This window comes from Melanostigma gelatinosum (assembly GCF_949748355.1).
Source record: "Melanostigma gelatinosum genome assembly, chromosome: 4".
NCBI classification, from domain to species: Eukaryota; Metazoa; Chordata; class Actinopteri; order Perciformes; family Zoarcidae; genus Melanostigma; species Melanostigma gelatinosum.
The window spans coordinates 25,528,776-25,555,247 of NC_136637.1; the positions used below are offsets into that span (position 1 = coordinate 25,528,776).

The window sequence follows — 26,472 nt, forward strand, 5'->3', positions numbered from 1 at the left end:
TGCCTGCCATCTCAGAACGTAAAGGCCGGGTGACTTCTCCTTGAATTACAGGCCCTGATTTGGTTTCCCATGGCTATCAAGTTGGGGGAAGATGGCGTGTTTATGGTTAAGGAGAGTGCACAAGCACACACACATACACACACACACACACACACACACACACTCATGCCCTCTCTAGTGTAATCAGTCATTACTATCTGCCCTTTACATCCACGCCGTGAACGCTATGTTCTGCAGTATAAATCTGCAGGCTTGACAGCTGGAGTCACCCTGACTGATGAACTCCGAATCAGTGTGAAGAGCTCCAACGTGGATGAAAGCAGCTCTCTAACCGGCGCGGCGGAGGCCGGCGGCTCAGATCCAGGCCAAGTTTTAACACTTCTCTGTGAAGCAAAGCCTGAAATAACAAGAAAAGAAACAAACAACTAATGCTCATGAAGCGGATGCAAAATGTGCTGTGTTAAAAGCTGAAGTTCTGATAACGCACCCTTTGATTCCTGACAGTATTCACTGCGAACACATTTTGAATGTGTTTTGTAAATGTTTTCAATACAAACAAAACTGTAATTCTGTAATCTGCTTTTTTTCTCTAACAAGAGATTGAAGTTGAGGCTGTTGATGTATTTATTACAAAGGTGGTTCAAAGGGATTTAAAGCACCAGTGAGTCTGAGACTTCCCAACACTTTGTTTGTTTTTTCCTCTTTGAAACGGTGTCAGGCCTCTGTGGTGGACGCCTTTTATCAGCGCAATGGCAAGGAGGAACTAATCAGCGTTTTCTGCTCACGAGGTAGATCCACACCCTTCCTCACCCCGTCTTCCCCCAAACTATAGAGGCCCACATCTGGAGTGACATCATTCGGAAAACAGTGCTGCAGACACAAAAAAGTGATCCTCTGATGTGATTTATATGACGTTATCAGAGGGCTCACATGACCGACGGCTTTACCGTGAAATAAGAGAAGTATCAAAGTGTATTATTCTGAATTTAATTCAGGACGAAAAACACGACTCAGAAGGCGACGCTTTTGTGGCAGTGGATTTAAATGTTTTAGTGAAAGATAAGAAGAATAAGCAAGCGCGACACGTGGTTTAGCCACAGAAAACAGCATCTGACCAAATGCCTGAACAACGTTTGTTGTGGTGCCAGCACCTGACACCCAACCACGCATTGGAGAGCAAGAGCTTGACATTGGCCACAGCAACAAAAGCATTGTCAGTCCGGACCCCTGAGGAGATCAATTTGCTCCCCTCCGGTTCCTGGCCTTTCAGCAGGGTTGAATAGGGGACAGAGGGCCGGTCTCAGCGGCAGGAGGCTCTGCAATGTTTCTCTAACGGGGTGTAAAGACAAACAAATCACTGGGATGAGACGTGGCCTTGTTATTGTGATGAGCCAGTGATTTACACCTGGATCATTCAGGCTGATAAGGGATAATTAGTTTGGGATTACCGTGGTCACTAACAGTTTAGAAAGCCAGTGTGAGTGTGTGTCTTTTGCATGAGTGAGGGAGTTTAAAGGGCAGCGCTGAGCTTCACTCGTGTTTTAGATTTTGGTACTAAAGTCGAACCTTGCTCTCCAGAAATCATGTGATTAAAAAACTTCTGCTCCTGGTGAACAAGGACAATGTTTCATTGTCGGCAACTGAAAACCTAACCTGTATGAACCAACTGTTTTCATTAATCAGATGATTATTCTCCCTGCTAATCAAGATAATGTAATATCTAGAGTTATGGTAAAGTTTTTATTTTTGAAAAAAGAATCGATATAGATTATTGTTGTTTTGTCTATTTAAATTTTATGATTTAACATTCTTCTTACACATTATATATAATGTTATTATATGAAAGATCTCCCCACCAAAATAGTCCGACAACAACATTTAACTTGAGGACTGGAACTATATCTGCACCTGAGTAAATGCTGACTAACAAACCTGCAGGTAAACGGCAAAGATGATCATTCCTTTGATGTCATGAGTCACAGTACCAAAATCACGGTGTATGGAGCCTCAAGCACATCTCGTGGAATTAATCGGAGTTCACTGGAAGTCGTTGTTTACCCACCTTTTGTTTCTGTTTCTGCAAAGTCTGTCACAGTCCAGATTCTCATAACCTGTTTTAGGTGAAAACGCTGCAGAACTGAACCCTGGCACTAACAGTTGTGATAACGAAAAAAAGTAAATGAAGAGTGGGTGTTCAAAGACATATCGCGGAAAAAACGTGCAGTTCATGGGAGGAAAAAATAAGAAGAAGAAAAAAAAATCATTGAATGGGTTAATTTTGAGTCATACCAGGCTCCGAGAAGTAGAGAAATTAGAAGAAAAACAAATTCCTCCGCCGCGGCGACACAGTGAAAGCATACTTCAACTTCTGTTGTGTTTTTTTTATGTTGTGTCCATGATAACAATGAAGGATAATATCGAGTAATGGGAATTTGCTAAAGCGGTGACAAAACTCTCTTATTTAGACACAAGCGTGTACGTTTTCACCATCTTTTAAGCCGTCGATAGATCCCCCTCTGACTTCAGCGGAAGGATATGTGTTTTCGTGTCTTCACTCTCAGTGATTCCAGTGACTGGTGAGCGCAGAGAGGTGGAAGACTTTTTTTTTGGGTGCCGTGTGTGACTACTACGAGTTTAATTTGTGTATTTTAAACGTTTTTTCTTTCCGTAACGACTCGTAGAATACATGTGATGAATACTAACATGTTGTAATTTTGGCGCTACGAGTCGTTTTTTGCCTCATCTTAATTGTGTGAGAGCTCGTTTCCAACGAGACTTTTTTGGAGAACTATAACCGTCCCGCGGGAGACAGCTCAACTTTGGGCTCGCGACCTTATGTGGATTTTAAAGACAATATGGAGCAGATCCCCGGTTTCTCCTCGGGCAAATCACTAGTCTTCGTCTTCTGCTTCATTCGCCTCTCTTTGGGTAAGTTGTTGATGATGATAAAAGCTGCGATAATACTTCACAACTTGTCATGATCACGTTTTTTGTTGCCTCTTCATCTCTACGCACACACACACTGCGCCCACACTGGTGTCTGATTTAGCTACTTTGTTGCTCTTACTTTGAAAAATAAAGTTACTTTTGGGAAAAGCAAAACAAAGCTGCTCCTGAAAGTAACTACGTATAGAAAGTATTTTACCGGTATTTTGTTGTGAGTGTTTTCACATAACGTTAGTTCATAAGGCGGTAATTGGCAGTACATCTCCATACGTCGCCCTGTGTCACACTTCAAAGGGTTAAAGTCTGGTTATAATACTCGCGACTAACTGAGTGTTCAGTCTGAGTCGCACCGCTGCCCAGATGTTGAACAGCGAAGAGAGAAATCATTCAAAATGGACACTTAACCATGTTTAGACTGCCCTGCTGAATTAAGAGAGCTTGACAGTGATGAAGGAGAGGACACGAGCTGATTTTTTTAGGGCAAATATCCGCTGTTGTCATTATGTTTGAGTCGGTGTGGTTAGGTCACGAGGCGAGGAAGGGATGTGTGTGGAGAAGTTGGGACACGAGATGCACTTGGAAATGATATTAATCTCTCAATGCCAGCAATGTCTCTATGTATTTAACACAGCATATTCAGGGTTACTGTCGTTCTAGTGCAGTCTTTAATTAAGCACTCATTAGTTTCCATTGATAGCAGGTCCTCAAGTACTCAGGCCTTGGGTCAGTTCACTGTGGATGAGGAATGACTCAAATGAATGAAAGTTTATTCTGCATTGACATTGCAAAAAACAAATATATGGTAAAATATATGAAAGCACTCATAAAAAGAAAACACAGTGACTCACAGTGTGCATGTTTGTTTTCTCCATAACTCGCAGTGAAATGCATTTTATTCTGAGATCATTGTAAAGCTGTGCTTCTAATACAAAGGTGCATAAACATTGTAAGATGTTTCTGATTAAGATAAAATAACACATGCTTTATTTGGAGTGTGCCTTACTAATTTAGATATTTTTTATGACTTTATTTTTCTCATCATTCCCAATAATATACAGTGATGCTTTTTACAACCGGTGTGAAGTTCTGTTTGCTCTGAGAAATGTGCAAGAAGACTTTAGCCTTTTAAGCCTTTATGTAAGGGTGCCGAGGCAGGGAAACTGATTTCATCTCCCGTGTTTTTCTTTTTTAGCTCAGAGTTGATACAGCCTTGCTATTCTTTCTCACGTTTTTATTTTTTTTTTCACGGACTATAAGTGACTTGTGAACAAAGTTACACAAAAGAAGAAAATACAATGAAAAAGTGCTGCAGGCAGTGCAAGGAGAGGCAGTGGAATGTTGTTGGTGTTTGACATTCCTCCCTCCCATACTGTTCAGCCTCTCACACACACACACGCACGCACGCTCGCACGCACACACACACACACACACACACACACACACACACTTTGTGCACCATGATTTTCTTTCCCATTCCCTCTCCATCTTCATTAATCCTTTGTTCCACTCATGCTTGGTTTATGGATGCCGTTGTGACGCCGGCGTAAGGTGAGCGCACCAGAAAATGACGTTATAACGACTTTCGTGTTGAGCGCGAAGGCTAACCGAGTTGTTGCGTCGCTTTGAAGTGCACCTCTTCATTTTTGTCACTAGGTGCCCGCTGCAGGCACAGGGCCTTTCAGAAATAGTTTAATGATTAAAGCATTGCTAACATGTTGACTAATTGTTTTTTAAACGCTTTAGATACAGGAAGTCTTCAAAATCTATGTTTGAGTAAATATTTTGCAAGCCAAATCAATTTTGTTACAGAACATTCGACCTTCCAACCTTTGTTCCATTTTAATTCTTGACTTCTTTCTAGAAAGGGATTATGTATATGAGTCAACAGTTATTGGCAACGCCCTCCTTGTTTAGTTTATGGCGTTTTGCCGGTAGCCTTAGTTGACTGCTTGCTTCTTCACAGTGTATTGTCTTTGCACAGCCTCTGGCGTCGTGGAGAATACTGCGACGACCAGCGCATGAGCGTAAACGCCATTTTTTTGCGCGTCACCTGACGAGGCCCGCGCCATCTGTGGAGGCCCGGCGCCACGTGCCTCGCGTGACTGTAAACAGATCTTGAAGCTGAACAAATAGTTGTCCAAATAGTTGGAACACTGCGCCGTATGAGCGGCTGTGATCACAGCTTGTGGTGCGTGTCAGGCGCGAGTGGTTTATTATGACAGGATGGCATGGAATAAGGTGCTGTTTACCTTGATGGCATGAAGGTGGTTTGAGGTTTACCCATTCTGCAATAAGCGCCTGTAGCCTGCAGCGTTTTATTCTACCAGTTCACTGTTTTTTTGTTTTACCATTTCTGGTTTTCAATATTGAAAATGATTCGCCAACAAAACCATTGTGTCAAGAGTTCGCCGTCCGTTGCTAACCGCTGTGACAAATACAGCTGCACTTCCTCTCGTTTTTTCACAATAAAAGCCGACCAGTTGTTACACTGCTCAGGATCAGCTAAAGCATGTTGTTCAAAAAAGAATAGATGCTCATTTGCTGTTCAATCATAATTCTGGGCCTGTAGAGGCCAACGGAGCCCCTCTGTGGTGATGCAGAGAGAAGGTTGATAGTACCGTGCTAGTGTTGTAGCGGACCGTACATCTGATCTTGAGGAAGCATAGGTGCCATCTTGGTGGCACACGACATAGCGTTGCCTCTGTGATGTGGGCATGCGGGATCATTGCACATATTTGCCCGGTGCAAACAGCAGACAGCTGACACGAGTGTGCGTATCTATTCGCGTGTGTGTGCTGCATTGTGGATATGAACCAACAAAGGCCATCAATTGTGCCGCCCCTGGTTTACTTGCATCGGTCCCGAGCTGGAGCCTGGTGTGAAATGCGATTTATCTTTGCCATGCTTCGCCCTCTGCTTCGCCGTGTGCTACGAAGACAAAGATATTTATTGCGTGGCCCACAGTGCAGCGTTATTTACTGACCACCAGCTCTTCCCACTGCCTGGTGGCTGTTTTATTAATGTGGTTTCGAACGTCTTCTCCTTGACACCCTAGCTTTCCCGGTGGCTTCGTTCTCATCCCTCAGCAACTACGAGCATTTTTGCTGTAAGCTTCTGTGCTCACGTTTCAGGTTATAGTCAGTGCCGTCTTCTCCACCCTTTTGATTAGTAGTGTAGTTAAAAAAGCCAGGCCTCCACATGTGTTTCGGTCCCGTACTTGTTGGTTGCGTAGTGGGAGTAAGTAGTAAATAATGAGTCGAACTGAATGAGTCAGTGCATGAACGTCTGTGGTGCTGTGCTCCAGATGCATGCGTGTCTGTATTTCTATACATGGCTCAGAATAGACTTCAACTTGAAGACCGACTGCTTACGGCAGGGCTGTCAAACTCATTTCCACTCTGGGCCACATCAGCATCACGGTCGCCCTCAAAGGGCCGGTTGTAAATGTAAGACTGTAAAACTAACTTCTCCCTAACATATTGTTAAATAACTCCCTCTGCATTTGATTATTGTTTATTCAAGTGTAAACATATTGTACATGCAGTTATATAAATGTAAAATGATATTTAAACACATTTCTGTTATTATAACATAAATCATTTTAATTGAGGGTTAAGAAACCCACATGACTCTATCAAAGATCAAACACAAGTTATTACATTCACTTTGTTCAAAGCTGTTTGTGTCACCTCTCTGCATCACTAATGTTCCTCCCTGTCGTCGTCCTGCATGGCAGCTACATCCAAGAGCTGCTCACTGAGAGTCAGGTCTGATGAACATGGATATATGATGTATCCGTGTTGTCTGTGCTTTCATCAACAGTTAATTAAAAACACGAGTACCTGCTCGTCTCTTAGCTAGCTGTGTTGTTAGATTGCTGCTAGTTCATGAACTCGGTCTGCGATGGTGTTTCTTCACAAACTGACATTTGTAAAAGTCTGTATCTGGTCGGAGCTCTGCTCACACACCTTCAGCATGCACTGGGCTGTAGCTGTGTAAATATATTCTGCTGTGATTGCAGTCTGCCTTTTAATTCTTGGACAGTTTGATGTTTTTCTCGGAGGCTAAATTTAGCTCCGTGTTTGGTGTCAAAATGCCGACGTGAATTGTATCCTTCATCACCGACACGCCTCATAACACAGAAGACAGACCCGTTTCTCTCCTTGAAGCACAAACATGTACTCGCTTTCCCATCTTTCATTACATTTGCTTCCCTCTGCATCAATTTTTATCTTCGTGGACATTTTGGGATTATTTGTCGATCTTTTTCAATCGTTGGAAAACCTCTTTTCGGGCTGTTGCCTCTCCTGTCCACCTGTTGTGATGGTTTTAATGTCGGTACACAGACAACATGCTGTCACATAATTTCAACTTTCTATCTCATAATTTCGACCATGGGGATACTTTTATTTTCAAGTCTAACTTTTAATTATTTTTCAAAAAAAATATATATATATTTAAAAAAAAATTTTGCTGGCGGATTCGCGGGCCACATAAAATGACGTGGCGGGCCGGATTCGGCCCGCGGGCCTTGAGTTTGACACATGTGGCTTACGGTCTTGAAGTTGAAATGCATGTCGGTCAAGTTGGAAGTCACAGTCAGTGGCCTGTCACCATTTTGGTTCGCAGTGCTAATACGGCGGCAGCGCCTGCTTGACCAGTTTTGCTCTTAGTGGCTTTGATCCTCCCGCATTAAATAAGTACCGCTCAAAATGTGAATGAAGTTAGGTGCGCGAACCACCGGCACTGTTTCTACAGGAGGTGGTGTTTGTGACTGCGAAGGTCGAGGGGATTACAGAGCATTGTGTCTGCACTGTTGAACAGGTTAGCAAATCAACAGGGAATTACTGCGGCCCGCATTCCTCGGCCAACGCAGCCCCGTAATCCTGGAGACAGGCAGGCAGGGCGAGCCGAGCAGGGCACATCAGCTCGGAGACGGAAATACTTCGTAAAGGCTCGCAGTATTAGTTTAGTCCCCTGTAGGAACCAGTTCATACAGTAAGTCAGAAGTCAGAAGAAAGAAACGCGAGGGGAGAGGTGAGAGAGAAGACTTCATGTTATGTAAACCAATAGTTGACCAACCATGTATCTGGGAAAATAATCCTCATATTGAGATATAGTTTGTCACCGCTGACATTATACTGTCATGGATACTGGTGGTTCAATTCTGATTCCTAAATGAATTATAACAAATAATATTTTACCGGAATCTGTCACAGCCTGAGATCTGAAATACACGTTGACTTCACAGCATGAAGGGGAGTTTGACTTTGTACTATGTGCTTCTGAATTCATAATAACACAACAATGTAAAAAAAGTGATGAAACTGAACACGTCCGCACAATAAGTATTTTCGTTATTATCAAAAAAGTTTTTGACTGAGCAAAGGGAAAGTCCCGACATTGGCCTTGTCTGGTCTGCTCTCCCTGTTTCTGTCTGTCTGTCTCTTTCGACACACACGCACGCACGCACACACACACACACACACACACACACACACACACACACACACACACACACACACACACACACACACACACACACACACACACACACACACACACTGAGCCAGCAGGCCCGCACTTTTAGATGAGACTCTCCCAACTTTTCCCAGTGATTACAACAGCAAGGCGACCGTCTCGTCTCATTTGAGAGGTTGGGAGGGTAATTACTGGGGCTGTCCCAGTGAGGATGTTTTGCCCCCCCAACTTAATTTCACTTTCAGACTGTACCGGCTCAGCTTTGTATCTATTCAGCTTTGCCTGTGGTTCACGTTTGAATTTCTGTTTCTAAAAGGAGAATAGCTGGTCCAACTTAAAGGTCAGTCCACCTAAAGTGAGCCTGGGCTGAATTTCTTTGCTGACTTTCGGGGCTAACCCGCTTCAGCAGGTGGCAAGCAAGGCATGCAAATGTGGCTTGAGTCTTGAGGAGTTGTAGCATTTAAACCCAGACAAAAAGCCTAAACCGGTCATGGTATTTTCTTCTATCTAAGCATGTTTGCTGAGATTTCTGGCAGACAGGGCTCTCTGGAAACCGTCTCCCATGTTCCACACACAACCTGCGCACTGAGTAGTTATTCCCTAAGGGAGTTTTCTACTTGTAACACCTTTTAGTTTAAAAACCACCCTACCCTAAAATTACCCTGCTTTTGACAGCCGATTTACCCAGATTGCAGTGGGTTACATTGAACAAAGGATCGGAAATGGATCAGGTTTAATGCGGATACTGTTCCATTTAATAAGTGTCTTGATTTGCCCTGATAAAGATCTCGGGGATTTACTTGAGACAGTCTTTGTAATCGCACACCTTTGCTGTGTGTGTCGACACGTATCTGTTTCTTACAGTACTTACAGTATGCTACCGTCTTCTTCTTCTAAACCGAAGCTGATCCACTAGACTAAAAGCCTTGGTTGGTTGGTTGGTTGGTCTGCTGTTTGTGTGGGCCAGTAAAGCTCCCCTCGGGGTAACAGTGTTTAGTTTGAGCATCATCTCCCTCCCTCCACGCTGAGCTACGGGGTATTTTATTGCAAGTTGCCACAACTACTGCTTGGCCTACTGGATATAGAGGCCTGTGCAGCAATTCCAGGAAATGGGGTTACTTCCTCACTCGGCGCGAACAACTTCCTGCCCTCCGCTGTGTGGATGTGTGCCAGGGCTCAGGAACACCCATTCGTGTGTAGTCTTTGTCTGCGCGCTCGTAATTACTTCCCCGTCTCAATCCTCAGCTATTAGCTCTAAAGCCCGTCTATTCCTCTCCTTCCATCACGCCTCCTCTATCGACCACAGTCTTTTTTTTCTTCTCATGACATGGCCCGACCCCTCCAGGGACACGCTGTGGTGTCGGTGACAAAGCAGTGGCGAGTGCTGAGGGAGGATCCGGCGTGATGCCAGCTGAGCACAACAACCTGACTCTCGCTCTCTCTCTCTCGCTGCCTTTTTCTTCTATCTAGGCCGTTAAGGGCTGTGATTTCTGCCTTCTCTTTATTCAGACTTTATTCGGCATTTTCAGTTTGAAGAGATTCTCACAGAAAAATACAGTGTTTAAAAAAGAAAAGAGGAGAATGGTTTAAACTTATTTTTTACTTAGAATTTATTTCACCATGTGTCCAAAAGTAGTTGTGGTTGCTGCCGGTCACTGCAGTTTATAGAAACCGCAGCTCAATAAATGCTTCTCGAAATAGAAAGTGAAAAGTTAAATGAAGAGGAAAACAATGATTATCCGCACTAGATTAGGCTTAAGAGTCTACAGCCTCGCTAACGGCTCTGTGAGGAACAACAGTGCTTTGAGCAAGATGCTACCTTCAGCATGCTAACATGGTCACAATAATAATGTTAGCATGTTGATGTTTAGCAGGTAAAATGTTACCGTCTTAGTTTGTCGTGTTAGAATCTAGGCTGTCAAAATTGGCCAAAAATGACGGTTGGGCAATCAGAAATTTTGCCCTAATAATAGTTATAGTTGATAGATCCAAGTTTCGCCATTGACCGCAAATGTCTGTTCCAAATTTCACATAACTTTGATCATCCAGAGTGCCAAGACGAACGAGCCACTGTTGTCTTTCTGTGTCACATTTTCACTTTGTTTGTAACGGGGCTCATCATGGCCAAGTTCACACTACACGACTTTCAAAGTGGTCAGATCGCTGTACTGTTCACACTCCACAACCTGCTGTGTTGTAATCGGGACTCTTTCAGTCCTTGTGGTTTTCACACTGCATGATGGGGGGGGGGGGGGGGGGCACACAAAGGTCTTTCCCTGGCACGAGTCCACGGTGAATCCTCCAAACTGAGTCACCAAAACGTGCGAGAAGTGTCACCGGTGTTGTCATGCTTGTTGATGATGTCGCACACATGATACCCTGTTTCCCTGTAGATCGGTCACTGCGCTACCTGTCTGTTTTATTCATGCCAACGCTTTAGGCACAACAACAACTTTGGACCGTGTTGCAACTGCAACGAGTGGGGCAACGGATCATAAATGTCAGCGTAAAGGATCGTAGTTGCCGATCATTGTTGATCCATATTGTTGTTTGATTATAACAGCTGGCCGACAAGGCTCCAGACTATTTTCTTTTATAGTCACCTATAGTTTTTTTTCCTCATAAAAACACACAATTCAAATGATAAGGAACTAAAAGATTGTATTTTTATTGATTAAAACAAATCTTGTCATCAGTAGTTTTACCGATGTATTATGAACTGCTTAGTAGTATTTTAAACAGGTCATAATTCATCTGTAATATCTATTTATGTTGTGAAAACGTCTCCTTCAAACAAATGGATTTATTCAAGTTTCTCACCAAACCTGACATCGGCATAAGATGGCATCTTTCCATTCTTGAAGAAGTCTCCTCTGATCCTGGTGTCGCCTGCGGGGGCCATTGTCTGCCAGTGTGATGATAGCGAGTGGGCTGACGTACAACGAGGGCCCCCTCGTCATCTGGAATCAAAACTGGGGACTTTGTGGTTACGCACCTGCTATTTTGTGCTCTGGGGCTTTCTGCTTTTGTTAAGCTGTTGACTGAGAAATGTTCCTAAAAACGGGTGAATGGAAACATATCGCTACACACGATCCCCGACATCCCCTCTAATCACGCTTCACCCTCCTCTCCATCACGCCACAGACACAGACAACTACTCAGCAAAAAAAAGTAACCTCAGCCATCACTGCCTTTAACAGCCTGGCCACACTGTAGTGTAATAGAAAGTGTCCTCTATAGAAGGCCATACAACAGGATCACTTTGTAGCTATCTTTGAAAAAGAGCAAAATGAATAATGTTAATGTTATAATGTTGAGGTCATTGAGGAAAGTTTGAGAAAAGCACTTGGACATCTGTGTTTAAATTGTTCACACTGTGCACAATGGCATCTTTACAGATACAGCTTCCACCAGCAGGAAACTCACGCACACGCACACACACACACACACACACACCCACCCACCCAAATCTTGTCATCAGTAGTTTTACCGATGCATTATAAACTGCTTAGTAGTATTTTAAACAGGTCATAATTCATCTGTAATATTCATCTGTAAAACACACACACACACACACACACACACACACACACACACACACACACACACACACACACACACACACACACACACACACACACACACACACACAGCTCTCCTCCCAGTCCCACCAGACTGCAGACATTGTAAATCTCCTGCTTTTGTTCCCCCCCCCCCCCTATCGCCTTGACACACACATAAACAAATGCAACAAGCAGGAAGATGCGGTGGTGGTAAGTGAGAAAAGCAAAGTGGGCATTTGATCAGGAATGATCTAAAGAATAGTTATCTTTGGGTCAGGTATCCGTGTGTTTCTCAGCTCGCACCATCTGCCTGCAGTTTCACTGTTGACTTTGTCGATTGGGCTTTATCAAGGCTCTCATTCCTGGGAAATGCTCTTGTCCGCGATTTGTTGACAGTGAAGTGTGAGAACAGCCAGGGAGAGAGGACACAATGCGGTTGATATGAGCCGAATGTGTCAGGGAATGTGTGTGAATCATTTCGCTTGTTTGACTTTAGAGAGCGAGACGGATGGCTGAAACCGTTTCCAAAAGTTTCAGTCGGAGAATTTGTGACCCGTATATACACAGTGTGTGTGTGTGTTACAATTGCACAATAGCAGACAGTCCCAAATCTGGTAGGATCATTGTGTCCGGCGTGACGACAGCGTGCAAGGGAAGCTCGTCAAACCAGTCGGGGGATGAGAGTATCTTTTTCCGGTCTGTGCCGTCTTCCATTATTTCTCTTCTCAGCACTTCCTCCTCCCCCTCACCATCACTCCTTTCTTTTCTTTTTTTGCTGATTTTGCTGTTGCCTGTTTTTTTTTTTTTTGAGTTGGTTATTTATTTTGCACAATTCAAACAACAAAATTTTAAATCATCAAACATAACAGAAATAAATGAATATCACAGTGCAGGAAGAGACAGAAAGCCAACTTGGCTTATTTGAAGCCTCCACCTATATAATGTTAAAATTTTACAAAATTACAAAGAAAAAATAAAATATGCATAAGACATGACATTACAACAAAACAAAGAAAGAAAGAAAAGAAAAAGAAAAAAAATAATGTAATTGTGTCGAGTGTGAGTGAGCGTGTGTGTGTGCATGTGTAATATAACAGATAAAACAAGAAAGACATGAAAACTAATACATAAACAAACTGTTATAAAACAGCAATCAGATTTTCTTTTAGGCATCTTTTAAAACATTTTACAGAGGGACATTCTTTTGTCAGGTGGGAAAAGTCATTCCAGCGTTTGGTTCCCCTAAATCTTATTGAAAATTGACCTCTGCTAGTCAGTAACGTAGGAGGATGAAGATTGACGAGTTGAGTAAGAGTGAACCTGTGAATTGAATTTATAGTAGGTCTTGAAATGATCAGGAATATTCCCTTCACCTGAAAGTATCTTATAAATGAAAACACAAGTTTGTGAAATATTTATGTCATAAATGTGTCTTGCCAGAATGCTGGTATCATGCCACACCCTATGGCATGTTGCCCAGATTTACTGCAATAATATTATATGGCCTTTTTTGTGATTTATTCAAAAGCAGAGTAAACATGATCTTGAATATGATTTTTGGCTTAAACGTGACCAAAAGTGAAAGTTCCACTGTGTCACAAGTCTTAACCGCATCTGAGTGGATCTTCTGCTCTCTGCGTTTTCATATTATGTGTGCATGATTTTTTTTGGTGTGTTGACTCGTAGCAAGCGTGCACGCAGCATGTCTGCTCAGTACAGAAATAGTCCCGAAATAGCACCGTGTTTTCTTTGGTATCGTGTGCTGCAGCAGTAGCCTGATATCAACTCATACTTTATTACAGTGGATGACTGTGCAGTTCTGCACATAGAGTGCACGAGCCTGTGTGCGTGCTTGTTGGAATAATGAATTTCACAGTGGTTTATGTACGGTATCCCCGTGTCTAATGGACTATGCCTGTCAGCCTGACTCCAGGGCAATAGTCTGCCCTCGCTCTCTTACTGTACCAGCTCAGTCTGTACTATGAATGTGCAGCACTTAAAAACAAACTATGTGGCGCTAAAAACACCACAAACACGGGTTAAGTGTCAGTGTCTTCACAAAGGCTCGAGTTTGAGTGACACTGTGATTAATCCAGGCGCAGGAAGTAACACCATCGCTCTGTGCACTTCCTGTAATGCAATGACTGTTTTGTGAACATTGTTGGCGTTTCTTTGAAATCAGCTGACCTACCCTCGCACACAGAGTCCCGTTCAGCAGAGTGGGGATTCTTCGACATGCGAGGCTATAAATGAAACAAAAATGATCATATTGCAACATTTTTACAATCCGTGCTCAAGATTTATAGTTGTTCCTAATTAATCGCACACAGACAAACAAACACTTAACACAACAGTGGCTTCCTTCATTTGGGACTGAGAACACCACACTTGACGTTGGGACCGGCATGGTGTGCCCGAAGACTACCGAGCCATGTGTTTCTGGTGGGCCACACAATAGCTGATGTGTCTGGCTGTAAGTGTTGCTCTGGCGAGGAGATAGTCGGGCTTTGTTGTCGCCGGTCAAGGCTGATTTCTGTCGGCCTGCCCATCTGGCCGCCCTCTGACCACAGGCTGATTTCAGGCAGGCTCTGCATAGTTTGTTAGATAGGTGGCGAATCTTCTGCATGATCTCTGTAAGAAGGAGGGGAAACGTGTGGCCTATGTGGAGGGGGGGACACTTACCAATATTCTGGGGGGGAAAACCCTCAATTGGTTTTGAGCAGTGGCAGCAGGACTGAATCACTGCAAGCAAGGCCAGAGATACCCAGCAGGGTTTTTATTAGATACACATGAATCATATTTGTTTCTTTTAACACAGGATACAAGAGGGCATCATCATAGTGGTTTCTCTGTATGCCTGTCTAGACACAATAAGACAAGAACGAGACATGATGAAAAGTGCATTAAACATTGTGGATAACTGAAACGCACTTCTTACTGTTTGAAGGGTGAAGATGATTTTAACACAGCCCCATGTGGTACAGCATTCCACAACACTGAAATAACAACATAAACCTGTGTTAATGAATGATTTGATTAATAATTGACGTATGTATCAAATTAAAATGTTGCCAATATTGGAAGTGTTGAGCAGATGAAGGGCCCCTCTCGATCGTCCTCTCTCTAACTCGTGCTCTCGTCTCTCTTGCAGCTCTGCAATGTATGGACGACAAGGCGCCGTGCGTCAACAATGCCACGTGTCTCACCTTCAACAATGGCACTGAGTACTGCAGGTGAGATCCACGCGCTGGTACAACACTGTGACAGCAATGTGAACACAGCGGTAGAAGCGACCTCATGAGGGGATTGGATGTGACAGAAATAGGATTTTTAGATCAACCCCCCCCCCCCCCCCCCCCCCAGGCCGTCCACAGGACCATGAGGCTTCGCTCAGGCACGGAAGGGGGAATAGAAGACGGATCTGTCTCTGACTAAGTACACCAGCACTGGGAACAATACCAATACACACATTTCCACCTCCAAGATGTTATTTAGGACATTTCGGAAAGTTCTGTTACTTACTCTCCTGTTGCTATAGAATTGAAGCCAACACATTTTACTGCCCACTGATTTGTTGTTCCTGGGAGACGTCGAGACGATGACGAGACGTTTCTATTACATGAGAAAGTCTATTCAGTCCAACAGATGAGAACAAAACCAATCTGAAACTTGGTCAGTCGATTCAAAATGACACGTAGGCTAACCGTTGCTACCACACAAGTAAGTCTCTTCTGCTACCGGTGGTGCAATCGGATCATTGAGGGGAAAGTGCTGCAGCGTGAAGGAGGGCAGTGGCCTGTTAGATCTATGCCTTCCACTCTCTTGACAGCTTAGCCTGGTTTGTAATTAAGACTCTGCTATCTTTATAATTGCGTTGCCACTCCCGAGCCAAACTCCCAACGAAAACACACCAAAGCTGGTTCATGAACCTGCTCATATTTCATCAAATGTGATGTGAATCGCGCTGTGTGTCTGTTCCCAGCGCTTTTGGAATTTCAACACTCTGCTTCTTCTGTAAAAAAGGAAAGCGACATTCCTCAATCAGTGTTTGACATTCCTCCGTCAGGTCAGATAGGCGTTGTTCTGCAGGTGTTTTTGTGCATTTGGCTGATATTGCAATTTTCGATATTAGATGGGATGATAGCTTTCACATTATCCTCATTTTCATTGTAAAACACTTTTAAATGAGTTGTAACCGCCGTGTATAAGAGCAGTGCAGAGCGGTGGCCGTGAGCTAATCAGTGGAGCGCGCTCGCATGCACTAACATGCACTAACATGCACTGAAAGCACGCAAGGTCGGCCCGGCTGTGTCAACAAAAAGCGGAGAAGCTCTGATAACAACACGCACAGAGGGAGAGTGACTTCATTCTCTGCTCACGTAGACATTACCGTACTTTTCGGACTATAAGCCGCTACTTTTTACCTCACGCTTTGAGGCGTCGGCTTATAGTCCGGTGCGCTTTATATACGGATTTTTCCGTAGCTTTTCTCCGCCACAACAACTAACACAACATTTACTAGCTCCCGACACAGAACAGTTGCTACCAGCAACCCCTCTGCTACTGACAGGGTCGCTACAATATGGATGAAGCACCTTTGACCTACCTCTCACTAGGACTGTTAACAAAAAAGGTTGAACGGCAAGATGCTTTTAACAGTACATGTCCGACTCGCTAGCTTCTAAGCTAATTTTAACATTTCGGCCAATGGGGGAATGCTAACCGCGATTAGCATTAGCGAATATATAATATATCTTTGTACATCTTTTCATGCAGACATGCTTGCATTACAGACTGAGGTTTCTCACGGCTACCAAACGAAAAGCAATGAGGCAATAACTGTTGTTGCTCATAGCTCTGAATAGCTGTTGTGCTAGCAGCAACTGGCCAAGCCAGTTAGCCGTAAATGCTATTCAGAGCTATGAGCAGAGAAGATCAGCTTTTTCTGAAGTCTGCCAGTGGATCCTAACAGCGCGGAACAGTGTGAAAGAATCCATTTATCTTTATATGAATGAAATGATGATAATGCTGATTAAAAACAGGCAGAGAGGCCTTTTTCCCCTGAAGACACACAGAGAGGGGTCTCTCAGTTCCAGTCAGCTGACAGAGCGCAGGCCCACTGTTAGACCGATTAACTAGTCAGTTCACAAGTAAACATGAACTACACACACACACACACACACACACACACACACTTGTGGACTCCAATGCACGCACTTGCCTCTGTCTGGCCCCGTCTGCACTGTGCTGCTGATGAAAAGACTCATTGTGTGGAAATTAAATGTTGTGTTTATTAGTCTCCTCAGTGTGTTAAAGGCAGCCGGTTGTAAGTCAACAGTTACTTTGGCCCTTTTGGCTCGGACCAGCCTAATTATCACACCTGGTGTCACACTGGGAGTAACTGTATAGTGAAACAGTTCATGAGTTTCAACTGATGGACAGTTCAATTCCTTTTGCGAGACATTTTACGACATTCCGAGTGTAAAAGCGCTTTTGATGCCGAGAGTAAAATAGTGTTGTTCCATTAATCCAGTTGTTATTGTTTGATAAATGTAATGAAAACCGCTGCAGAATGAGCTTCTGTGCAACTTCTGCAGAGTTCCCATACATTCTGGAAACTCTGGAAAACATAGAACCACTCTATACGTGTGTGTGTGTGTCTTTTTTTCCATTTAAGACAGATAAGGAGAAGGGAAAAGAGACGATAAGGAAGATCCTCCTCCTCAAGCCAATGACTATAATGACAATGACATTGGAAAATGTTACGTTTGCAAGTGAAGCTCAGGTGTCTCATTTTGGACGTGAAGAATACTGTGAGGGAGTATTAGTGCATGGGAGAGGTCGACTAGCTGACTAGCAGGATGCAGGGAAGCCGTCTAACCGGTGGCACTGAGAAAAAAAGGTGTGTGAGTGTGTGTCTCGGTGTAGATCTGTGCATGTTACAAGTTTGATTGCTCAGCATTTGTAACCAGAGGGATACATAACTCTTTTCTGACGAGGTATTGACGAAGTGCACAGAAACAGTGGTCCGGTTTGTTGGCCAAGGATTCCTGACACTAACGCTGCGTTCACATGAAATCATGTTGGTGGCGGACGACAGCAGGAAAATATAACCCAAAAACATTGGGTGAGGCCGGGAGAGAATACCGGTAACGGCAGACGGCATTGACGTCCAAATGTTATGGTTATTGTTGGAATGCTGATTCAGCATTCCGAGTATTGTTCTTTTAATTTAACTTTTTGTCGTCCTGTTACGTAGCTCCCTCGCACCAGAGAAAGTCGTTACATTTTGCAATAGAATATGAAGAGAAAGCTGCATTTCATAGCCACGTATATTACTAATAATTACATAATTCCTGTTTAATTTAGAGTGAATGCAGCCCAACATGGAGTCTGACTCATTGACTTAATACCTGAGCAGTACGAGTACGGGTGAGGCGACACACATTACGTTGTCGAAAGCCTATTTTCCTCCAGAACAAGATCTCTTTGTCTGCCGTTGGGCCACGGTGCAAACTGATTAACTCTCCCTCCCTCGCAATGCCACCCCCCCCCCCCCCCCCCCCCCCTTCTTCCTCACTCTCTCACTCTCCGGCAGTCACTGTCATGCCTTTATGTTTGTTAAAAAAAGGTTTTCTTGAAAGAGGGTTGAGAGTTACTGTGTTGTGTAGACCTGCTGCCTGTTTGATCTGACAGGTAGAATCTGCCTGCCGGGCAGACAGAGGAAGAGAAAGGGGCCAAAAGAAAAGAGGATGTCTTTTTTCAGGTAATTTGAGGAGGAATGCCTCGGAGCACAACTCCTTACTAATGATGAGAGAGCAGCCAAGGGTGGGGGGGGGGGGGGGAGAAGCGGAGCAGAGAGAGGAGTGTAATCTCCCTCTTGCTACGCCTCCTTCATCAAACTGTCACTCATCCGTCCATGCTTCTGTCCCTCCCTTTGCTTCAGGGATTTAGATGCCTCTGGACACGACTCACCGGGCTTCTTAGTCCTTCTCCCACTACCCCCCCACGTTACTGTTTAGACCTTCACCCTCTCGCCCTTATTACATCCGTACCTGCTTTATCTCTCATTCACATCTGTGTGTCTTCAGAGCTTTGTTGAGGATCTTTTTCCCCTCCGGCTGTTGTTGACCCAGTCATTTTGTGTCACCTCGTTACCTCACAGAAAGAATGCAAAGCAGAGAAGATAGTTGGCAGGAAATGGTTTTTGAACAGTCACTTCTCCTCTCTGCTCCACACCTCCACAGCACTCACTCTCCCAGGCACACACACTCACACACACACACACCCACACACACACACACACCCACACACTCAGATTTTAAGTGGGTAAGGCATATGAACCGAACTAAAGTCAACAAAAGCCAGAGTAGGAGACTGGAACCCACGGCAGTGATTTCCCGCTCTTACTCTCCAAAGACGTATCTCCTTCCCACAGTTCTGCTCACAGCGCTGCAGATGTGGTTTAGGCTGGAACCACAATGATAAGAGTTTCTTTGTGCGTATGTTTTCGTATGTGGCATGTCTGTCTGTCTGTGTGTGTGTGTGTGTGTGTGTGTGTGTGTGTGTGTGTGTGTCTCCGGGGCACCTTGAGCCTAGGGCAAGTTCACGTGATGGCACAGAGAGGTCTGAAGTTCAGTTAAAGGGATAGATTATTAGTTAGTTAGTAGTTAGTTTTTGATGTTGGGTTGTTTGAGGTTCTCATCCATAGTCGTGCATGAACCACTTTCTTCAGTTCGCCATCTAAATACCTGGCAATACATTTTGCTGCTGCCCTCGTCCACAGCAGTACATTACTACCTCATGCAACCCGACCTAACAAAGATCTATTACCCCTTCAATCACACCAGGTTCAGTGTTTGGATGGTGGACATGTAGTAGTTCTCTTGAGTGCATGTTTCAATCAATTGTTTAATTTGTGAAAAATGGTGCGCACAATTTCTCAGAGCCCGAGGTGACCGACAGCCCCAAAACCCCCCCAAAAACAAACAAAGAGCCCCGTAAAAACCTACAAACATGCGGATGAGCACGAGGCTGCTCGGAGTTCTAGAGATGCAAACCCTGCTCTCAGAAAGAGGAAGCCTTACAAACCAGTGGGGAATGTAGCAACCAGACCATAAACCCACACACAGTGAGGTGACAAGTGGCTCTCTGTCACACAGCGACGATGACACCGTGGGGTCAAAAGCACCTGAGTTTTGTCATACGGTCACACGTTCTCCATACCTGCACCGTGATGTAAAGGCTGTGTGAGCTTCAGTGCACCATCACTCAGTTAATTACAAAAAAGCAGCTGTTACTACTTATATTTAATTACATTTGAGCCAACTTTTAGCATCTGAAGAATCTCTTGAGTAAGCTGCAGAAATAGCCATTCAGTTACTAACAATGAGCTAAAGTAGAGAGGACAAACACTTCCTTCTACATTTTTAATGAAAGAAAAAAGACTTTACAGGCCGACAGACCTATTATTGGAGGTTCCACATTAAACAACCGCAGAAACGGGATAATGACAGAACAACGTAGAGCGGCAGGCTTAGAGAGAAAATGGTTCCCGTGCTGCGTACCACAGCCACTCAGATGAGTCTTTTTGATCACAGCCTGAGATTTGACCACATGTCCCTCGTCTGGACTCCACCCTGCTCTGCACTCCTTTATTCTGTCTGCTCTGATGCTTCTCAGTGCGACTGCCCGCCCGGCTTCCTTTGCTCTCCGTATGTCTCGCTCTCTCATTGCTTTTATGGTCACTTCATTGCGCCCTCTTCACTTCATCCACCTTCCTCTTCCTCTTCCTCTCTCTTGTGTCTTTCTCTTCTCCACAACTTGGACATCATTCTCAGACCAGTCCCGCCCGCCCCCGATGTGATTTCTACTGCCTCTGCTGTATGAAAAGTGGAGTGTGCCAACAATACAAACCACTAAAACGACATAGCTACTAACGATTGTCGAAGTAGTAGATTCATAGTTTCCATCCCCCTAAAAAGAACCCATACATCTAAGTGTTTTTGTTATTTACCCACAGACTGTGGCACTGGCTGATATTACACTGCTCCCATTCCAGACCGATATTATCCACACACTGCATTTACACTGAGACAGATCTGTGATCGGACAAATAATGTCTGAATTTCAGGTGCTCTTCCTCAACTGAAGCTGCCATCTGTCCAGTGTACAGTAGCAGCAGCAGCAATTGACTGTGAAGAAATGGTGTCAAAGCATTCTTTGCTGAGTGGAGGTAGAGCAGATAAGGTCACATGCTGGTGCACCTCCCTTTTGAGATATACTCCACCACACGGGAGCTCCCGGGTCAGGCCGCCCCGTTCACCTTTGAGGTCAAGAAAGTGCATCGGTGTTTGTGTCACTTCCGGCTCTGATATGACTGTGAACGTTCATCTCAATCGTCCAGCTGATTAACGCATACAGGAGGAGTCTGCTCTCATGTCATGACTAACACGGCCCATTGCTTTGAACATCACTTTGATTATTTATAGCAATATCTGAGATAATAATCATGATTTCACCCGGCCCTAGGCTGCAGTTTAAAAACTTCAATCCTGTGATCTGGATTAACATTTCTGCAGACTCTCTGGGTCTGATAGAGCGGCAGCATCTGAATATAAGTGAACTACTCGTGAGCTTTTTTCTTTCCAAACTATAATCTACCAGGCATCTTGCAGCATAGCCATGCATTGAAGCAACAGCAAAGCCAGCAGTAACGTGTTCACACACACACACACACACACACACAGGACGACAGTACAGTGAATAGACCACCTATGCTCTAGCCAAGCCAGGGAGTGATCCAGGGATTGAAATGTGAGCTGGCTTATGCTCTCCCACAACTCTCACACTGTGTCTCTGGGATGGCCGCAGGGGGAGAGCATGATGAAGTTATTAAGCGTTGCTGTGGAGGAGGTGGTGGGATCGTAGTTGAGGAGAGGAAGGTGGAGAGATTTAGCACAAAAGAAAAGGGGAATTAGAGATTTGAGATGAGGAGAGTCAGAGAGGAGCTTGAGACATAGGAATTAGAAATGAAAGACGTGGGAGACATTACACGAGTGAGTGAGATTCAAGTCACTCAATTCTGCTCATTGAAACCCCCCCCCCCCCCCCCCCCCCCCCCACGGCCGGCCAGCCAGGACAGGCAGAGGTCAGCATGAGGTAGAGGAGGAGGAGGCGGGAGAGAGGACGAAGGAGAGAAGGGGTGCATAGAGAGAGAGGGAGGGAGGGAGGGAGGGAGGGAGGGGTGTGCGTGAGATGGGGGCGCTAATGTGAACCAGCTGTAGAAACCTGACACCTCCAGAGTGGGTTAGAAATGAGAGGTGGAGGAGTGAGAAAGGGAGGGAAAAGAAGGGCTGCAGGAAATTGCACGGGGTAAGAGAAGGATGGGGAAAAGAGGAAAAAAAAGCTCTCATGGAGCAAAACAAAGAATCCCATAGATGACTTTGGCTGCAGAAAACCCTCTCCGCTCCCTTTTCTTTTCATGAAAGTAGAGCGGCGCATTTATCCGTGTGCAACTTCTTGCCCTTGTTCTGTTGAAAAGCGTGTCTGAAGAATCACACTTACACCCCCGTGTTGCGTTCAGCGACAGACTAGTGGGCCAGCAGTGAGACACCACCACTCCCTGACAATAATGTGAATCGTGCTCAGCCTTGTCTGCTGGCCTCCGGCTCTATAGCGATACAGCCGGAGGCTTAGAATGAGTGCACTATCTGGGAGTGAAACCTGAAGGCCGGGGTGGTATCACTTCCTGACGCCATGGCATTTGGTTCTGTCAGCGATTGAATTTAATAGAGATTGCTGCGCATCTTTCCTGTCAGCGCTTTGGAATTTTCTCAAAAAATTCTCAAAGCTGCAAATGATTCTTGTAGGGTGGTGTAGAGTTGCATGACCACCAATCTCTCTCTCTCTCTCTCTCTCTCTCTCTCTCTCTCTCTCTCTCTCTCTCTCTCTCTGTCTCTGTCTCTCTCTCTCTCTCTCTCTCTCTCTCTCTCTCTCTCTCTCTCCCCCCCCCCTTGACTTTGTTGAAAATACCTCTCGTATTCCCCATAGTTTTAAACAGTGAAAAATGTGTGAAATGATCCCAGTGAAACGTAAACCTGGTATTAACCTGGACACGGTGTTCATCGCATGACAGTGTGCTAATGTGATGTATGTCCCAGGGCAGAAGGCCATGTCATTCCTCCCTGAGAGGGGGCGGAGGAGAAGAAAGCAGTCCTAATTCCCACGACGGCCGTCTTGTTGTGATATCATGACCAAGCTGTGTTTGCCTTCGGAGTGGGGAGGGACGTCTCTGTGTTTGTGTGTTTATGTGCGCGCGTGTGTGTGTGTGTGTGTGTGTATTGGCATGTGTGTCGGGGGTTGCACTGCAGACGTGCTGATACAGGGACGGAGACAGGAAAGAGGGAGGGTGGCCATGTCTAATCTGACCGAGTGGAAGTGAAGAGGCATGAAGTCCGTCTCTTCTTTGAAGATCCTGCGTCACTAACCTGCCAACTTGTTTATTTGTTTACCAGCACCATGAGGACATGCACATGGCAGAGTTATAGAGAATATGTTCGGGAGACAAAATATATATTTAGAATGTTATTCTATGTTGTGTTGCTGTCAAAAATTCCACGAAATCAGACAAAAACCAACAATGAGTTAGGGCCTTGTCAGAGTTTTTCTGTCATCATTTTTGATCTATGGAATAAGAACGAAACTAAACTTGAAAATAGTAAAAGAGTTGTCTGTCATATCTAGTTTAAACAAATAGAAAACTCTCAAAACATATTGCTCAACATGATGGTGTTGATTCCATTCGTTTTGGGGTTGGTTTGTGTACACGTCAGTGCGTTTGATATACTGTAGCCTGATGTGTGTTTGGTGTCAGCTTGTTGTTTGTCGTGTTTGAGGAGACATTGGCTGACTCGCACATCATATACCGAGAAGTATCCTCACAGATGTGATTGATCACTGAGTCGACTTCCCCCCTCTTTCCCATGCGCTCATCACCTAATATCTTCAGGCTGCTTCGGGGCGGAGTGGCCCATAATAAATAAAAGTTAATAAGCGTGAGACTGGATTTCAGATAATTCCCACCTCCAATGTTTCGTCTCTGTTTTATATGGCTCATAACACCGATCTCTGATACTTCTGATACCCTTTATATTTACATCCTAGAGGTGCGGTTATTTGTGAAAAAAAGCATATGTATCCATTTGGAAAGGTTATGAAAGAAGGTATTCATTTCTCTGTGCCTGCGTATGTGTGTGGTAGTTACTCTGTGGTGCATCTCCGCTGTTATGTTACCTGAGCCCCTCTAGGGAGGCCGGTTTAGAGGCCCGTGTAAGAGGCAGCCGGCCGCTCCGTCGCCCACGGTCCCTAGACAGCGTGTCAGCCATGTGCCGCACAATGCAACAGACGGCTGATCAAAAATAGCATTACACAGGAAATTACCTGACTAATAACGTATTTTTTGCTCAAAATAACACCCCTGACCAAATGGCGTCGCACGCACACACAGAGGAGAAGTGGTGCGTGAAAGTGGGAGGGACTGAGAACAAACAGAGGAATAGAAAGTGACGAAAGGAATCTCTGTTTTTGATGATGTCCTCGTGGACATTGTGTAATATTGTAATATCCTCCCCGCTGCTCGACGTGTCGCTGAATCACAGAGAAGAAGAAAGAGAAATGGAAAGAAAGGGGCTGATGAATAAGCCGAGGAAAAAACAGACCAAATGTGGTCACAACACGATAGAGTGCTGCTTTTCTTTTCGTCGTACACCATACAGCTTGTTGTGAACAACTTGCAAATGCCTTTACCTTCACTGTGGACACATTTCTGTGGACATTATGACATTACTTATCTGTTGCCATGGACATGGTTCATCTTCTACATTGCCCTCAGACGTGCTGGTGCTTTCCACTAGCTTTAGTTTGCTGCCAGTCAACAACTTCCAGATAACTCCACCTCACATCCTTCTACTTTCTGACTTCTTCTTTTCCGTCACTGACCCCGGTTTAACCCTTTTCAGCGACCGGGGTCGGTGGGGCAACAGCTCAGGGTTCTGAGTATCTCATATCAGTAATCATAATCATAGGGTTAGCGATTCACATCTTAACAGCATTTCAAAATGGCCTTCAGCAAGACACAATGCTCCAACTTCTTCTGTCAAGCAGCTCATGGCCACATGAACTCTGTGTGTGTGTGTGTACCTTGCACTGTAAATACTTCATATTTCTTTTAAAAGCTCATAAACGCAGTTCATGAACCCTTTATTAGTAACTGAACAATGCACAACCACACATTCTGCTTGTACTCCTGCTCAGGGATGTGGGTCCCCGCATGCTGTTGTTTACGTCAAAGTATAGACAGTGCGTTAGACACCAGTGTTTACCTGTGCTGAGTTCATTTCTTTCCTTTGATCTGTGTGTGCTGCAGGACTCCAGTGCAGACGCTACGCTCTGGTATCAATGCTGCTGTCTGATGTGGTGCACCTGACTGAAACTCACGCTTTTGTTTTGTTTCTTTACGTCTCTGTCAAACACACGCAATTGTTTAATTCATCTTTCAACTGTAGTGTCTGTATTGAGGGGTGATTAGGTTTAAACCCTTGTGTGTGCCTCTGCGTGCTCCATCATTGATTTCTGTGTGTGTGTCTGTGTGTGTGTGTGTGTGTGTTTAGGTGTGCACCAGGCTTCCTGGGTGAGTACTGCCACCACAAGGACCCTTGTGACCCGGGCTTCTGCCTGAACGGAGGGAACTGCTCTGTGTCCATGTTAGCGGGCGTACCCGTGCCAGGCAGCGCCGCCTGCACCTGCCCTCTCGGCTACACCGGACAGCACTGCCAAACTCCCCAGAACTCCACGTGTTACCCCAACAACCCCTGTGCCAACAAGGGTGTCTGCGCCCTGCTGTCCCTCGACAAATACAAGTGCGAGTGCGCCAGAGGATGGACAGGTGAGATGCTGTTTAATCGCCTCTCAGGAGTTTGCCAGTAGGGCAGTGATATCTGACTTTTGTTCACACTTGCTAGCTGTAAAGACTGCTATACCTTATATCCTCATAACATGTACAGCAAAAGTAAAAATGAAGCCCTGAAGCAAGGAACAAGTCGCTTCTTGGTGTGAATCCAGATGTGGGGCCCAGCAGCTAGCAACAATACAGGACACGTGTTGCAACATTGCTGCTAGATTTTGGCGACATTTAATTATAATTCTAAAAAACGACTTGCGGCAAGCTTATAGGGAACCTGTTTAAACACAGATGCTGCCATTATTCTATAGCCATTACATTGTGCAGTCAACATTAACTTCTTAATGATGCTGAAAAATCTTTAAGCAATTTTCTCTCACTGCACTGATGAAGTGAAAACAAATCTGGCATCCCATGATTGTCTCTTGATGCATTAATGGATCCAGAAGGTGATTAAAAAGTATTTTACTTGTAAGTGTCATTGGATAAAATACAACATGCGATATATCAAGTCTTTCAGAT

At 44.6% G+C, this 26,472-nt stretch overlaps 1 protein-coding gene across 1 annotated transcript in view; it reads left to right on the forward strand.

The window, feature by feature from the left end:
• Nucleotides 1-2,660: 2,660 nt before the first annotated feature.
• Nucleotides 2,661-26,472, forward strand: part of notch2 (notch receptor 2) — a 41,425-nt gene continuing 17,613 nt past the window's right edge. The window contains exons 1-3 of the mRNA XM_079267755.1: nt 2,661-2,928; nt 15,142-15,223; nt 25,661-25,935. Of these exons, the coding sequence (XP_079123881.1) occupies nt 2,856-2,928; nt 15,142-15,223; nt 25,661-25,935 (430 nt within the window). The 5' untranslated portion in view covers nt 2,661-2,855. The remainder of the gene's footprint in view (nt 2,929-15,141; nt 15,224-25,660; nt 25,936-26,472) is intronic.